Source organism: Schistocerca piceifrons, chromosome 2 (assembly GCF_021461385.2).
Source record: "Schistocerca piceifrons isolate TAMUIC-IGC-003096 chromosome 2, iqSchPice1.1, whole genome shotgun sequence".
Taxonomy (NCBI): Eukaryota; Metazoa; Arthropoda; class Insecta; order Orthoptera; family Acrididae; genus Schistocerca; species Schistocerca piceifrons.
This window is the reverse complement of record NC_060139.1, coordinates 293,251,809-293,270,460: the sequence shown is the minus strand read 5'-3', so window position 1 is coordinate 293,270,460 and position 18,652 is coordinate 293,251,809. Positions and strand designations below refer to the sequence as shown.

General features: G+C 42.9%; 1 protein-coding gene across 7 annotated transcripts in view; it reads right to left on the bottom strand.

Annotated features, from left to right (window-relative positions):
- The window catches only part of LOC124776905 (ATP-dependent DNA helicase Q1-like), a 126,288-nt gene that overhangs the window by 13,818 nt on the left and 93,818 nt on the right, over positions 1 to 18,652 (bottom strand). For all 7 annotated transcript variants that reach the window (XM_047252109.1, XM_047252106.1, XM_047252107.1 and 4 more), the window contains one exon: positions 12,163 to 12,341. In XM_047252109.1, the coding sequence (XP_047108065.1) occupies positions 12,163 to 12,341 (179 nt within the window). The remainder of the gene's footprint in view (positions 1 to 12,162; positions 12,342 to 18,652) is intronic.

Sequence of the window (18,652 nt, the reverse complement as noted above, 5' to 3'; positions counted from 1 at the left end):
TATGGGTACTAGGATCGAAAATATGCAGTAGAAAATTTCCATTTAATTGATGTGATCAGCATTTAACTCAGACTTACAGTTTGATTTGTATACAATTTTGAAGACAGTGGAGCAGCAGAATTCAAGGGAGTGAGAGAGAGCCATATCTGCCAGTGGTTCAGAAGATGGGAGAAGAAACGGCTGAGTGGGGTCGCTGACATGGTCGGAAGATTTACATGATACAGCAGCTTCTAGAAGGTTAGTGTATGGATACAACTGTGGCAAAACTGAAAACAAAGATGCCGTTTGAGAGAAGGGATATCTCTTGTGCTCAGAGGAATGGACTCATCCCTGTCCCTGAAAGAGGGAGACACAAAATGGTCGTTCTGTAAAGAAACTGTTTGGGTAAGAAATATACATATTAAAATTCTAAATGATTAATGGAAAATCTTATATAAAGATGTGAAACAAATACTAACAAAGAGATAGAGGGGCTGGCCAGTACTTACCTCAGCTCAGTACAGCCGATAGATACACAAAACTGAACAGAAAATTTACATTCCTAGCTTTCGGAACTTTGTTCCATCATCAGGGAGGAGAGAGGGGAAAAAAGGGAAGAAGGGAAAATGGATTCAGTCACTCACAACCCAGGTTATGAAGCAACAGGAAAGGTTAACAGAGAGGGTAGCAAGGATGGAGGCATGGTTTTCAGAGGGAAGCCAAAGATATTCTACTGTTAAGTACTGTGCCAGCTTCAAACCAAAGAGGATGCATATAGAAGTAAAGAGTTATATAGTATAAAGATAAACACAACTATGTAGGATGAAAAGATGTGTGTTTTGTGGCGGTGTTCGTAGCGACAAACACTTGGCTGTAGAAATGGCTTACGAAGTCACCGCCACACTTTTAATAGCGGGCCGACCGGTCCGCTGGAACAGTAAACAGAAAGATGAAACCCCAAACACTCTGATTAAATAAGTCGGTACTTATCTTTATTCATGAAGATACAGAAACACAGTAGTGAACTCGGTGTCTACAGAAATCTGTCTAGTTCGAGTCGGAGCGGCTAGGTCAGTGTCGGCTGACGACAAACAACAACTCTGCCGCGATGAACACACAACTGACAAGCAAGTACACAATTCGGTGGCGAGTATACAACTGAGCGGCGAATACAGAACTGTCCTAGCGCTCGCGACTCCAGCGCTTAAGAAGCCAGAAGCCAGCGGTGGCGCGCGCAGACTTGCGGCGATTTCCTGTATCGCTGGCGCTGCTTATACGGACGGCGTCTGAACTTTGATGCTGCCAACCTTTTGGCAGCGGGCTCGGGTGGCATTACTGGCTAGGACATAACACTCCTCCCCCCCAAATCGTCACACCGTCGTTGAATAATGACGTGGCGAGCGTCGACGGCGGGGGAGGGGTCTGGTCGCAGGCGTAGCAGAAGAGACCGGGGCGGAGACTGTTGTCGGTGGCAGTCCCCGGTCCGCACCCCAGCATTGGCTGCGCGGGGCCTCGGGAAACACCGACTGAAAACCGAGGTCAGGGTGCACGCCTGTGACCACGGGCGCAGCTTCTGGTACTGGACGCGACGGGGCGTCGGGACCCACGAAGAGAGGCAGCGTCTCCTGACGCTGCGTCGACGGCTGCTGAGTGGGCGCCGGACAAGGCGCTGCGGTGTCAGACTCCTTGGGGGTGCCCAGGGAAAGCGGCTGCAGGACAGGCTGCACAGCCACCGCTTGGGAAGGCGGCCCGGCTGAGGGGTCGACGTCCATCTGCTCCGAAGGCGGTGGCGACTGAAGAGGGACCGCAGGCGCCGGAGCGACCACCTGGGGCGCTCCCGAATGAAGCTGCGCGGGAGGCATCAACGGGACGGGCTGTCGGCGTGGTAGCGGCGACGGCTGCTGCTGCTGCTGCTGCCCTTGGGACGGCAGCGAAGTCGGAAGGCGCGGCTGGAACCCGCCGCGGACCAAATCTGTGGACAAAGAACGAGCGGCAGAATCCGGGCGGCCAGCGCGGCGCAACTGGTTCTGATGCCTCCTGTGCACCCCAGTAGCACCTTGAACAGTATAAAAACCGCGACCCGGGACACTTATCACTGTACCACGTTCCCAACGACGGCGACCGTGATAAACTCTGAAAAAAACGGCGTCGTTGCGCTGAAAACGCGTGCGATGCTCAGAAGCGGCGGGGGGGTGCAACAACCGTAGTAGGGTGCGATGACGACGGCCGTGGAGAAGCTCCGCAGGCGAAGGGCCGTCGCGTGGCGTGGTCCAGTACGACGACAGGAACGTGATGAGGGCCTGCTGACGAGAGTGCGTAGCACGAAGGCGGTCCATATGATCCTTGAATGTGCGTACCAAACGTTCCGCTGCACCATTCGATTGAGGGTGGAACGGCGGAGTAAGAACATGGCGAATGCCATTGGCAGAACAAAAACTTTCAAATTCAGCAGAGGTAAATTGTGGACCATTGTCAGACACTAAAACTTCTGGAAGACCCTCAATACAAAAAATTGAAGTCAACGCCTGTATAGTTTGTGCAGACGTTGTAGACTGCATGGGCACAACAAACGGAAAATTACTAAATGCATCTATCACGATGAGCCAACGAGAATGCCAATATGGACCAGCGAAATCAATATGGACTCGCTGCCAGGGACCGGCAGGGCGTGCCCACTCAAAATAGCGTTGAGGCGGAGCAGCTTGGTGTTCGGCACACGTCGAACAATCTGTAGACATCTGCGTAATCTGCTTATCAATGCCGATCCATGTACAATGACGGCGGGCAAGCTGCTTGGTGCGGACCACTCCCCAATGACCTTGATGCAACAAGTCGAGGACCTTGGATTGGAGCACTTGGGGAACCACTACACGAAGCTGGTCATTCTCGGTGCGTAACAGCAAAACTCCGTGCGAAACAGACAACAGATGACGTTGCGGATAATAGCGACGAACCACAGGTTCCGATATGTCCTTTGCCTTGGACGGCCAACCACGTTGAACAAAACGTAATAGTAAACTCAGATGAGGATCCGTAGCTGTCTCACGTGCCACCTGACGATAATCAATCGGAAAATCCCGGAGGGATTGATGCTCATCGGCGTCAATCTGATGGCAAGAGTCTTCAGAGGAATCGAAGACATCATCCGCAGCAATCGGCAATCTAGAAAGCGCGTCAGCGTTTGCATGCTGAGCTGTAGGGCGATACAGTATCTCATACTGGTATTGTGATAACAAAAGAGCCCAACGTTGTAGTCTCTGAGCTGTCCGCTGAGGAACTGGTTTAGACGGATGAAACAGTGACGTCAGAGGCTTGTGATCTGTTACTAAATAGAATGGTCTACCATAGAGGTAGTGATGGAATTTTGGGACACCGAACACAAGAGCCAACGCTTCCTTGTCCAATTGGCTATAATTACACTGAGCTTTGTTTAGCAATTTAGATGCGAACGCAATAGGACGTTCGGTGTTACCGACTCGGTGAGACAACACAGCACCGAGGCCGAAAGAAGAGGCATCACAAGCTAACACCAGAGGCTTGTTAGGGTCGTAATGGACCAGACAACGATCATTCAATAAGGCCTCTTTAAGCTGCTGAAAGGCTGATTGGCAATCAGCTGACCACACAAACGGAACATTCTTACGGCGGAGACGATGCAACGGTGCAGCAATCTGTGATGCATTAGGTATAAACCTAAGATAATACGTCAATTTGCCAAGAACTGCTTGCAATTCATGCAGATTGCGAGGGGCGGGCAAATCACGAATAGCTGCTAAATGTGACTGGGAGGGATGAATGCCTTGAGCATTAATAACATGTCCCAGATACTCCAATTCCGTAAGGAAAAATGAACATTTATCGATGTTGCAACGTAGGCAAGCAGGCGTCCGACCGGACACAACAATATCGTCTAAATAGTTGCAACACGATGGCACATTAGCCAGAAGTTGTGACAAAAAACGCTGAAAAACAGCCGGAGCTGATGCACAACCAAAAGGCAAACGCAGAAAACGGAACAACCCCAACGACGTGTTTATGACAAAATACTGTTGTGATTGCTCGTCGAGGGGCAATTGCAAATATGCTTCACGGAGATCAATTTTGGAAAAGAAACGAGCTTCCCCTAACTTATCCATCAGCTCGTCCGGTCTAGGCAAAGGAAAAGAATCAATGACAGTCTGAGGATTAACTGTCGACTTAAAATCAGCGCACAAACGTAACTTGCCAGACGGTTTCTTTATAATAACTAAGGGAGAAGCCCACTGGCTCGCTGAAACGGGTTGAATAACACCGTTGTTTTGCCAACGACGAAGTTCATCTTCTACAGGTGCCCGGAGGGCGTGAGGCACTGGACGAGCACGACAAAATCGAGGCTGAGCATTATCTTTTAACGTAATATGAGCGGAAAAGTTCGCAGCACAACCTAGTTCGTCTTTAAATATGTCACTGTATCGTTTACACAACTCGGTTATGCTGTCTTGAGGAACAACAACAGAATTAATTTGCAACACATTGTCTTGGATAGACAGGCCAAACAAGTCAAAACAGTCTAATCCGAAAATGTTTACACTGTCTGTAGCGCGGAGCACTGTGAATGAAACTGTTTTTGTATTGCCACAGAATGTGGCTGGCACGCTACATACACCTAACACAGGCATTCGTTCTCCACTATAAGTAGCCAAAGAATGTTTTGCCGCTGAAAGTTTAGGGCAGCCGATAGCCGCATATGTAGCACTATTTATGAGAGTCACAGACGCACCAGTGTCTAATTGAAAATTGAAGGTCTTATCCCGGATGCGTAGCTTCACAAATAGTTTATTACACTGTCTCTGGATTGGTGCAGTGGAGGCGGAAGACACAAAATCAGCGCGTTTAGCGCGTGTTCGCTGCTTACGACAACTCGTGGGTTGGGCGGGTGGAACAACAACTCCCGCTTCACTTGCAGTCTGTACATTACTTTTTACAGTGTTTGAATGACACTTGGGGCGCATAGCAGAGGGCTGGGTGGGTGGCTTATTGCGAACAAGTTTATTACCCACACGAACCGTGGAAGAGTCTTTAAACGCGACCTTCTGGGCGGGCTGGCTTTGAAGAACATGAATATCCATGGGCTGGGCAGCACTAGAATTGTTCTTGCTTTTACGCAAACAAACAGTCTGGATGTGTCCTTTCCTTTGACAAAAGTGACAAACCGTGTTTCTTAACGGGCAACGTTCACGAGGATGTGCAAGAACACATTTAGGGCAAGACTTAACTCTATCATTTTGCACACGCGGCTGACGAATGTGTGTAACACGCCGCGGCCGGCTAGTGTTTACAGTCTGACTCTGCCGGTGGGGCCGCGTGCGTGACATAACTTGCTTAGCACAGGCAATTTGAGAAATACATGGCTGATCTAATTCACACTCAGCATAGTCAAAAGTATCTTGGGCTTCAATGATGTTCATCACCGTCTCTAATGACGGGTCAGGCAACTTTAAGATAGCAGCACGAATACGAGAATCTGCAATGTTTTGAGTAATAGCGTCTCGTAGCATGACATCACTGTAGGAAGCTCCACACACACAATTAAATCGGCACTGACGGGTGAGGCCCCGTAAATCTGTTAACCACTGTTTATTAGATTGATGTGGCAGTTTCTTTAATCTGAAGAACTTGAATCTGGCTGCTGCCACATGAACTCGCGACTCGAAATACTCAGCAAGCTTGTTAACAACAACGTCATAGTCTAAAGCTTCTGGCTGGGATTCCGGGAACAACTTACAAAGTAGTCGATAGACTTCCACGCCTGCAGTGGAAATTAAATAAAGCTGCCGCTCAGTACCTGTGATTTTGTAGACTGTCATGTGCGCCTGCAACTGCGCGAAATATTCTCGCCATTCTTCTCTGGATTCATCAAAAGCCCGGAACTGTGGTGCTGCCTGTGCTTGTTCCTTTTGTGTTGGAGGATTAGCCGCTTGTTTGGCGATTGCTTCCACCAGACTTTGTATTTGCTGACTCTGTAACAAGATCAACTGTTGTAATTCGGCAGACATAGTGAACACAAATTAAACCAGCCCCCAAAAGTTTATCGCTAGAATTAGTATAACAAGAACAAGTTGAACCAGCCCTGCACACGAGTTCGGAAGACCTCGTCGCCAGTTTTGTGGCGGTGTTCGTAGCGACAAACACTTGGCTGTAGAAATGGCTTACGAAGTCACCGCCACACTTTTAATAGCGGGCCGACCGGTCCGCTGGAACAGTAAACAGAAAGATGAAACCCCAAACACTCTGATTAAATAAGTCGGTACTTATCTTTATTCATGAAGATACAGAAACACAGTAGTGAACTCGGTGTCTACAGAAATCTGTCTAGTTCGAGTCGGAGCGGCTAGGTCAGCGTCGGCTGACGATAAACAACAACTCTGCCGCGATGAACACACAACTGAGTAGCAAGTACACAATTCGGTGGCGAGTATACAACTGAGCGGCGAATACAGAACTGTCCTAGCGCTCGCGACTCCAGCGCTTAAGAAGCCAGAAGCCAGCGGTGGCGCGCGCAGACTTGCGGCGATTTCCTGTATCGCTGGCCCTGCTTATACGGACGGCGTCCGAACTTTGATGCTGCCAACCTTTTGGCAGCGGGCTCGGGTGGCATTACTGGCTAGGACATAACAGTGTGAATGGCTAAAGAGGAGAGGGAAAAAGGAGATGACTGAAGAGTAAATGGGAGTGAGGCTGGTTAACGTAAGTTCAGTCCAGGGGGATGGCGGGATGAAAGGATGTGTTGGGTGGGAGAAGCCAAATGGCACGTATGTTGTAGCAGGTTCCTAAGTCCCTTGAATTGTGCTGGTGAGCATGCTCTGGTACTGTGAATGGACATGTGGTCGCTCCTTCAGGAAGGTCCAAGCAGGCACACGGGGAGGGGGAGGGGGGGGGTTATTAGTGATTGGGAGTTCCAATGTTAGGCGGGTGATGGAGCCCCTTAGGGAAATAGCGGAAAGGTCAGGGAAGAAGGCCAGTGTTCACTCTGTCTGCTTGCCGGGGGGTCTCATCCGAGACGTGGAGGAGGCCCTGCTGGCAGTGATAGAGAGCACAGGGAGCACCCGAATGCAAATTGCAAATTGTGCTCATGTTAGCACCAATGACTCCTGCTGTCTGGATTCAGAGGTCATCCTCAGTTCATACAGACGGTTGGTGGAGTTGGTGAAGGCAGAAGACGTTGCTCGCGGTGTGGAATCTGAGCTAAGTATTTGTAGTGTCGTTCCCAGAACCTATCACGGTCCTCTGGTTTGGAGCCGAGTGGAAGGCTTGAACCAGAGGCTCAGACGATTCTGCGGAGATCTGGGCTGCAAATTTCTCAACCTCCACTATCGGGTGGAGAAATGTAGGATCTTCCTGAATAGGTCAGGCACACACTACACTCAGGAAGCGGCTACAAGGATAGTGGAGTATGTGTGGAGTGCACATGTGGGTTTTTCAGGTTAGAGAATTCCCTCCCTAGGCCCGACAAGACACCTCCTGAGACACGACAAGGTAGCAGTAGGCGAAACGCAACAGGGAATGACAATATTAATGTGGTAATAGTAAACTGCAGGAGCATCTATAGAAAGGTCACAGACCTGCTCTGATTAATAAATGGTCACAATGCCCACATAGTACTAAGGACAGAAAGTTGGCTGAAACCAGACATAAATAGTAATTAAATTCTTAACTCTGATTGGAATGTATATGGCAGAGACAGGCTGGACAGTGAAGGGGGAGGCATGTTTATAGCGATAAAAAGTGCAATAGTATCAAAGGAAATTGACAGAGACCCGAAATGTGAATTAATTTGGGTGAAGGTCGCAGTTAAAGCAGGCTCAAACATGGTAACTGGATGTCTCTATAGGCCCTTCAGCTCAGCAGCTGTTGTGGCAGAACATCTGAAGAAAAATTTGGAAAATATTTTGAGTAGATTTCCCGAACATGTTATAGTTTTGGGTGGAGATTTTACTTTACCAGATATAAACTGGGAGACTCAAATGTTTATAATGGGTGGCAGGAACTAAGAATCCAGTGAAATTTTTTTAAGTGCATTACCTGAAAACTACCTTGAGCAATTAAACGGAGAACTGACTCGTGGCGATAACATATTAGACCTTCTGAATACAAACAGACCCGAATTATTTGAAACAGTTAACGCAAAACAGGGAATCAGTGACGATAAAGCGGTTACAGCATCAGTGATTTCAGCTGTAAAAAGAAATATTAAAAAAGGTAGGAAGATTTTTCTGTTTAACAAAAGTGACAAAAAGCAGATTTCAGAGTACTTGATGGCTCAACATAAAAGTTTTATCTCAAGTACAGATAGTGTTGAGGATCAGTGGACGAAGTTCAAAACCATCGTACAATATGCGTTAGGTGAGTATATGCCAAGCAAGATCATAACAGTTGGAAAAGAGCCACCGCGGTACAACAACTGAGTTAGAAAACAGCCACAGAAGCAAAGGGAACTTCACAGCAAACATAAACATAGCCAAAGCCTTGCAGACAAACAAAAATTACACGAAGCAAAATGTAATGTGAGGAGGGCTACGCGAGAGGCATTCAACGAATTCAAAAGTACAGTTCTATGTACAGACTTGGCAGAAAATCCTAAGAAATTTTGGTCTTATGTCAAAGCGGTAGGTGGATCAAAACAAAATGTCCACACACTCTGTGACCAAAATGGTACTGAAACAGAGGATGACAGACTAAAGGCCAAAATACTAAATGTCTTTTTCCAAAGCTGTTTCACAGAGGAAGACTGCACTGTAGTCCCTTCTCTAGATTATCGCACAGATGACAAAATGGTAGATATCAAAACAGATGACAGAGGGATAGAAAAACAATTAAAATCACTCAAAAGAGGTAAGGTCACTGGACCTGATGGGATACCAGTTCGATTTTACACAAAGTATGCGAAGGAACTTGCCCCCCCCCCCCCCCCCTTCTTGCAGCGGTGTACCGTAGGTCTCTAGAAGAGCATAGTGCTCCAAATGATTGGAAAAGGGCACAGCTCATCCCCGTTTTCAAGAAGGGATGTCGAACAGATGTGCAAAACTATAGACCTATATCTCTGAAATTGATTAGTTGCAGAATTTTGGAACACGTATTATGTTCGAGTATAATGACTTTTCTGGGGACTAGAAATCTACTCTGTAGGAATCAGCATGGGTTTCGAAAAAGATGATCGTGTGAAACCCAGCTCGTGCTGTTCATCCACGAGACTCAGAGGGCCATAGACACGGGTTCTCAGGTAGACGCCGTGTTTCTTGACTTCTGCAAGGCATTTGATACAGTTCCCAACACTCGTTTAATGAACAAAGTAAGAGCATATGGACTATCAGACCAACTGTGTGATTGGATTGAAGAGTTCCTAGATAACAGAACACAGCATGGAGAGAAGTCTTCTGAAGTAATAGTGATTTCAGATGTGCCGCAAGGGAGTGTCGTAGGACCGTTGCTATTCACAATATATATAAATGACACTGTGGATAACATTAGAAGTTCACTGAGGCTTTTTAAGGATGACACTGAAGTATATCAAGAGGTTGTAACAATGGAAAATTGTACTGAAATCCAGGAGGATTTGCACGAATTGACGGATGGCGCAGGGAATGGCAATTGAATCTCAATGTAGACAAGTGCAATGTGCTGCAAATACATAGAAAGAAAGATCTTTTATCATTTCACTACAATATAGCAGGTCAGCAACTGGAAGCAGTTAATTCCATAAATTACCTGGGAGTAGGTATTAGGAGTGATTTGAAATGGAATGACCTTATAAAATTAATCATTGGTAAAGCAGATGCCAGACTGAGATTCATTGGACGAATCCTAAGGAAATGCAGTCCAAAAACAAAGGGAGTAGGTTACAGTACACTTGTTCACCAACTGCTTGAATACTGCTCACCGGTGTGGGATCCGTACCAGATAGGGTTGATAGAAGAGAGAGAGAAGATCCAACGGAGAGTAGCGCGCTTCTTTACAGAATCATTCAGTAATGAATAAGGCATTACAGATATGATACATAAACTCCAGTGGAAGAGATATGTTCAGTAGCTCGGTATGGGCTTTTGTTGAAGTTTCGAAAACATACCTTTACTGAGGAGTCAAGCAGTATATTGCTCCCTCCTACGTATATCTCGCGAAGAGACCAGAGGATAAAATCAGAGATATTAGAGCCCACACAGAGGCATACCAACAATCTTTCTTCCCACGAACAATACGAGACTGGAATAGAAGGGAGAACCTATACAGGTACTCAAGGTACCCTCCGCCACACACCATCAGGTGGCTTCCGGAGTGAGGATGTAGATGTAGATGTAGATGTAGAAGTAGATATTTCAACTGAGCACCTGCCAGACATCTTCAGATGAGCCATCAAAGACTTGTTCCGTTTCACCCTATATAGTGTGGTGTGTATCCCGTGCATTCGACAAAATTCAAGTTGACAGGTAGACCGCACTTCCCGGAGGCAGCACCTCACTGGTGAACTGTGGAACTCAGCTGTGCTCTGCATTACCACTCACCGTGGCTATTCACACATTCTGTCATTTTCAATTAGAATAAATCATGGAGATGATGGGTTTCCATGCACTGTCCAACTGTTATCACGGTTCATCAGATTTTCCTCCAGCATATTTCCTCAGATTCTTCAATAATGTAATCCCAAAAACATGTTTCTTTGTTCAGAATCTACGTTTAATCATACCCCACTGACTGTCCAGTCGAAAGACAGTGTTCAGCAATGGCAGACTTGATTGTATGCAAAAGGTGAGTGCAATGTTGATGCTCAGTGCAGCATTCTTTCACAGTGTGTGTGGTTTTGGGACTCCAACATTAAAAAATCAGTGGAAATTCACCTGGCAGAAAATCTGATGAACTGTGATATCAGCTATCAGTTGGGGAGTTCATGGAACCCCATCATTTCCACAATTTGTTCTAATTAATGTCAACAGAGTGCACCAAGGGCTGCGGTGACAGGTAACACAGTGGACAGCTAAATTCCGCAGTTCCACCAGCCAGGGCATTGTTGCCGGAATGTGTGGTCCATCAGCCAACTTGAATTTTGATGCACGTGCGGAATACCCACTGCGTGATGTATATGGTGGAAGAGCAAGTCTTCGCCAGTCTTTGATGGGTCACTTGAAGATGACTGGTAGGTGCCCAGTCGAAATATCGTGCGATGAATTCAACAACAACCGGCTGCAAGCCTGAAATTTGTTTGCGCATTGATTCACTGGCGAAATTTTAAAATTCATGGGTGCTTAATTTTTATGAAAAAGGGATAATTATGAGCAAAATGACAAGTACTCACCAAATAAGAAAATTGTTGAGCGTCTCACTGTGACAAGAACGTTGTCCCAAAATCTGCAGCCTAGCTTTTAAACTTAGCATTACCTGCTAACAAGGACATCTGTGCACACCTGTCCAGTCAAGAAAATCTATATTCGTATCTACTTCGGAAAAATATATCTAAAAACACAGATGATGTGACTTACCGAACGAAAATGCTGGCAGGTCGATAGACACACAAACAAACACAAACATACACATGAAATTCAAGCTTTCGCAACAAACTGTTGCCTCATCAGGAAAGAGGAAAGGAGAGGGAAAGACGAAAGGATGTGGGTTTTAAGGGAGAGGGTAAGGAGTCATTCCAATCCCGGGAGCGGAAAGACTTACCTTAGGGGGAAAAAAGGACAGGTATACACTTGCGCACACACATACACACACACACACACACTCACACACACACACACACATATCCATCCGCACATACACAGACACAAGCAGACATTTGTAAAGGCCACTTCTACATCTATACTCTGTAACCCCCCCCCCCCCCACCCACACACACACACACACACACACACACACACACACACACACACACACACACACACACACAGAGAGAGAGAGAGAGAGAGAGAGAGAAGCGGGTATGCATGCTGGAAACAGAATTAAAATACATTACTAAGTCATACATTTCCTATTACAAGTGGAATCAGTTTCCTTCATTAACAGTACCACAGATTGCAGCCAACATATTTCATTTTACAGGCGAACACAGACATTTCAGTACGCCTCTGCCAACAAAACTTCACATGCTACATGAACAAAGATTATTTAAGCAGTCCAAATATATCATTCCTAAACATAATTATTATGCTTTACCTGTAAGTTTAACATCACCCTTAGCAGCATTTTGCAATATTTGGTACAGCTGTCTGCAATATTTTGTGATATCAATCTCCTTAGATTCCCGTGGAGATCTGCAGTGATCACACATAGCCCTGCAATGTTCTGGTTCCCATGTCTCATCAAAGTGTGATGCTATGACTGACCGTCGACACCTTACAGTAAAAAATAAAATGTATAAATAACTTTAAGGAAAAAAGGGAGAGGGAGAGGGAGAGGGAGAGGGAGAGAGAGAGAGAGAGAGAGAGAGAGAGAGAGAGAGAGAGAGAGAGAGAGAGAGAGAGAGAGAGGGGGGGGGGGGGAGGGGGGGGGGGGGGGGGAGAGAGACATTAATGAAATGAATTAACTGCGCTACAATGAAATAACTGATAGATGGTTGTGAAATTGATGAAGATGCTGTTGCATGAAATGATGTCACTGCAATTTGTTCAAATGCACTGAACCTACATTACATTACACCACATTCTTGTACCACACATCGTGAAAATGACATTTCATAATGATGTGGAATACGTCAGTTTAACATGTTTTCATTTATTTATACACATATATATAAAATTTGTTTTACTACTTCATATCTAAAAATGCATTTATTAAATAGAAGGAGTTGACACTCAGAAATTCTTTCAATTTGTTTTTAAATATTGACTGGCTATCTATCAGACTTTTAATGCTATTTGGCAAATTACCAAAGATTTTTGTGGCAGCATAATTTACCCCTTTCTGTACCAAAGTCAGACTTAACACAGAATAGTGAAGATTATCCTTTCTTCTAGTGTCATAGCTATGCGCTTCATTATTATTTTTGAATTGGAATGAGTTATTAATAACAAATTTCATAAGTGAATATATGTATTGCGAAAGTTCTTGAGCACTCTAAATTCCTTAAATAAATGTCTGCAAGGTGATCTTGGGTGCAATCCAGATATTATTCTGATTATATGCTTTCGTGCAATGAATACATTTCTCTTAATGATGAATTACCCCAAAATATGATGCCATATGAAAGCAGTGAATGAAAATAGGCATAGTAGGCTAATCCACTGGTATGTCTATCGCCAAAATTTGCAATAACCCTAGTAGCATAAGAAGCTGAACCTAATTGTTTCTTAGAATTTATGATGTTTGCCTGCTTTATTCCTTCATTGATAGTCCTCGGTGTTGACATACTGCAATGTTATACTGGCTGAAAAACGGGAGGGGGATAGAAGTTCAACACTGACTACTTTAAATCACGTAGCCAACAGTTGCACACCCCTTCACTGTTCACAACCCCCCAATATTACATAGTTATATGGCCACTTCACTACTGGTAAAGTTTGATAAGCCTCATTCATAGTGTGCAGGCAAACACCACACACTGCTACAAGTTTGCTGTTGAACATCTGCAAGCAGTAAAAACCTAACCACAAGTTCACAGTTCTTGCAAAATAATTCAGTACGTGTGACACTATTTCTCAAATAAATTGAACATACACTGTCATTATTTAACGCATGGCCTATTTGTGTTACACTAATTCTATTGTTAAGTTGATGCATTGTTATTACTTGAAACAGTATACTATTCCCCTCTGAAAATTGACTGTGGACTGACTGCCTCTAGACCAAAAATCTGTCCTTTATATATCCTCACAATAATAGGCACTGAAACTGTACATTGTTCAATGCTTAAGTTACAGAAATTACAATTAAAACATAACTCATTCAATTAACTGGATTCATCGAAAAATTCCTTCTTTTTAACAGTTTCTTCTACCACAAAGGTTCCGCCAAATCATTTGTTTAAGTAATGAAATTAAGAGACACAGTTACATAAACAATGCTTTTAACAAACATGGTAATTATTTTGAAATTAATTAAGGGGTGGCTTTGCTAATGTGTTTTCAAATAGAGCCAAATAAATACTATAAGAATACTAGTAGTATGTCTTCCAAATGTTTATAATTAGTACACAATTTATAATTGTTTGTAAGTCAACAATAGAATCTAAGTCACAAAACAATTAATTATTTCATCCTATAACATAGGTATTAACTAGGAATGGTAAAAATAAATTATGAAATAAATTACATACACAAAACTAAGCACATAATTAGAACTGGTGCTATATTCTTTAAGACTGAGGGCCAACCTTTCTCTTTTATGGAAATGCAGATTATACTCATGCATGTTAATGGTATTAGGCAAAAATTAAAACAAAATGAATTTAAGGAGTCAGATGACAAAACAAGAGAGGAAGTACAGAGATCCCAGCTTGCTTCATCACAAATTTAATTTCTCATCAATGCACACACCCAGAAATTTTGAGTATTCTGCCTTAGCAACACACTTCTGTTCAAAGTCCTTATTTATCAGTGGTGTTATACTACCATTTACTGTACAAAATTGTATATACTGTGTTTTCTCAAAATTTTGTGTGTGTCCATTTGCAAACTAGATTTTCTGAAAGACGACATTTACAATTTCCTCAGCTAATTTTTGTTTGTTGGGTGTGCTTAGTATACTTGTTCATCAGCAAAAAGAACTTGCTTTACATCTTTATGAATATAGAGTGGCAAGTCATTAATATGTATTAAGAACAATAAGGAACCCCACCCCCCCCCCCCCCCCCAAAAAAAAAAAAAAAAAAAAAAAAAAAAAACTGAACCTTGTGGGACACCATTCTTGATAGCTCCTCAGTTAGAGGACTCTGCCAATGTTTGCAGACGACCTGTACAGATAATTTCAGCCTTCTGCATTCTTCCAGCTAAATATGAATTAATGAATTAAACCATTTGTACACTGTCCCACTCATACCACAATAATTAAGCTTATATAAAAGAATTTTGTGATTCAAACAATCCAGGATGGAATGTATGTGTGTGAGTTTTGTGTGTGTGTGTGTGTGTGTGTGTGTGTGTGTGTGTGTGTGTGTGAGATCTATTTTTGGCGAAGCCCTTGTTGGCTGAAAGCTTATTTGTGACAGTCTTTTTGTTGTGCCTATCTGTGACTCAGCATCTCCATTATATGGTGAATATTGTTACACAGTCAAAATCCTTTGAGAGATCACAAAATATCCCAATGGGTGATGATCAGTTTTTCAGAGCATTTAATATTTGATCAATGAAAGCATATATGGCATTTTCTGTTGAAAAGGCTTTCTGAAACTCAAACTGACATCCTGTTAGTACTTGATTTTCACAAATATGTGAAGCTAGTCTTGATACATTATTTTTTCAAGAATTTTAGATGAAGCTGTCAGAAGTGAGAGTGGGCGGTAGCTGTTAGCATTAGACCTATCCCCTTTTTACTGCAATGGTTTCATGATAGCATATTTCAGTCTATCTGGAAAGTGCCCTGTTTCAATGAACTACTAAATACATGGCTGAGAATCCTACTTGTCTTTTGAAAACAAGCTTTAAGTCTTCTGTTGGAAATACGACCAATTCCACGCAAGCTTTTACTTTTGAGTGAATTTATTATTTTCCTAATTTCAGTAGCAGGGGTGGAATGAATTCCAATTTTATCAAATTGCATAGGTTTTACCTATCCCATATGCAGCCTTGCATGTTCTAATGAACAGCTGGATCCTATTTTCTCTACAACACTTAAAAATGATTATTAATTATTTTCATTCTGACTTTTTGCTAACAAACTTTTCACTGAGTTCAATAGAAACACAGCCTTCTCGTGTTCTCAGTTACCCTGTTTCCCTTTTACCAGTATTCCAAAAAGTATTAATTTAATTATCAGAGGTAATGATCCCAGTATAATGCACACACTTCTGAACTTTTTAATAACTTTTCTTAATACAGTACAGTAGTTTTCATAATGTTTGGCTGTTTCTGGATCATTAGCCCTTCTAGCTATAAGATACATTTCCCTTTTCTGTTTACAAGGTATTTTTATCCCTTCAGTAAGCCATGGATTTTTAGATGGGTTCTTCCAATTATGTTTCACTGTTTTCTTAGTGAAACAGTTTTCAAATATACTCACAAAGGTGTGACTGCCAAGGTGAAAATTCACATTTCCTCCCTGTCTCAAGAAGTCACTTTAATCACAAAACTGCCCAAGCACTACTGTAGGTGGCGATATTAGTGACAATGAAAGTTTGAGTCAAGAGTCGAGGTGTGTTTGGGGCAGTCTAATGGTTAAATATAATGCTTACAATAAGTGGGAAATCAGGGTCTGACTCCTGGTCTGGCAAGAATTTTCAATCGTCAGCTCAGGTTCATTACACAGAAATTAATGTTGTTTCACTTTTTTATGGCAGTGAGTAGTTAGAATGCAGTAGAACTGTGAACTGTTAGGGACGGAACTCGCAAAATACTGAAATACAGATCAATTTGTTTTAATTTTTACAGCACTTGACACAACACATAATGCTGCTTTTAAATCAAGAAAATAAAACATCAAACATTGTTCCAAGGGGTGAAAATTGTATATTTTACTACGCACATTCACTGTCCCCTAGAAACACATCAACTCCTCATCTGCATAAACTAACCAACCTTTCATTCAAACAATGGAAACTCCAGGTAGGAATATCAACAATCTAGGAAAAAAGATAGATTGCTGCTCACCATAAAAAAGACACATGAAGTTGCAGACAGGCACAATTAAAAGACACTCACATGTAGGTTTCAGCCGCAGCCTTCATCAGTAAAGAGGGACACACACACACACACACACACACACACACACACACACACACATGTGTATGTGTATAAGTGTGTGTGTGTGTGTGTGTGTGTGTGTGTGTTTACTGATGAAGGCTGTGGCTGAAAGCTACATGTGAGTGTCTTTTAATCATGCCTGTCTACAACTTAATGTGTCTTCTTTACAGTAAGTAGCAATCTACCTCTCTCTACAACCTTTTATTCAAGTCTGTGGCTGTGGAAGCAGGGCATCATTACATATGACAGTATCATGGTTGGTGGGAGATTGCTCCAGGACTTTGCAATTTACTGCAGTTTTAAAATGCCGATATCAAATTTGTATAAAGGTAACAAATATTTAAAAATGTTTCATCCTTAAACACATAGTTTAGAGTGCCCTTGGAACTTCAGGTTGTCATTCACTGTCACTGTCAGGGTGTGTGTGTGTGTGTGTGTGTGTGTGTGTGTGTGTGTGTGTGTGTGTGTAAGGGAGGGGGTGAAAGATTTCAATAAATTCATTTTCTTCTCTACAAACAGAGAATTCAGACTGCAATTGGTGTGCCCTCACCTTCAAACATTCTACAGAATGTGACGGATGAGTAAATGAGTGAGTGAATGATCAAATTAAACACGCACATTTTGTTCAGTGATTCGGTTGGAACAGCATGGAAATTAAATAGTTTTTGTGATATGTAAGCATTCTGCTTACATGCTGAAACACAACAGTTTAAAATATTTTGACAGTTTCTTTGAATCACTACACACAATGTGCCATCAGATCCTCCTTATAAGATTTTAGTACCCACAAAGAACAATTTTTTACATCAATGTGGTGTTGCAGAGCACTGGGAATTAGGGATTTGCACATGATATCTCCACAAATATGACACACACTGGTTTTTCTGGACTAGTTTCCATAATGGAGCAACATTTTCTTCAAGAAGTTTCTCCTTTCACACTCCACAAGTCATCTGCATATCACAGGGCAATGTGAAAAGTTATCTTTCAGTACTGAACAGATCACCTATAAGCATTTTACCTCCTAATGAAAAATTAACAATATGACTGTTTGTATTTCTTCCTTCCTCTGTCCAGTTTCTGATCAACAGCTACAGAAACCCTGAAGCAGGAACTCAAGTTCTTGGTTTATTGTGCTTATGGAGAGCTCTAAGCATATAAAAGAATATGTTCATTCTCCTAGAGATACAGTGCATCCGTAAAGTCTCTCAACTGTGGCGAGCTCCACGTGTCTTGCCTTGCGGGGTGCGTAACGTTGGCAGCACATTCATGTCAACGTATAAGCTAGGGGCTGAGATTCAACATTATTACAACTAAAACAATGAAATTAATTAATTATTATAATTGCAATGAAATAAACTGTACTCACCAATTCACAGTAGGTGCTGGAAATGTTTTCTTCTTTCTTGAAGGCATAGCTCAGGCCATTTACATTTATTTGTGAATGCCTTAACCAGTGCTTCATGCATAATCAAATGCAGATAATCTTCAGTTCATCTATAGTCTCCGGGTTATTTCAGAACAAAAATGTTTTAGCTGCACCCTAAAGGAAATAGGTGGAGACAGACCAAGTGAGCACGGGTGCCACAGACCTTTCATAATTACTCTGTCTCCAATCATTTCATCCAAAAGCCATAGAAACTGGTGTGCCACATAAGCAGTAGCAATCTTGTTGGAAAAATGAATGATTGATCTCATTTTCATTCAGCAGAGCAATAAATGGATAAATTATCTGGGACCAATATGCGTCAGAAGCGACTGTAGTATCAAAAAAGATCAGCCCTACAATTCGCACTTGTGTTATGGCAGCC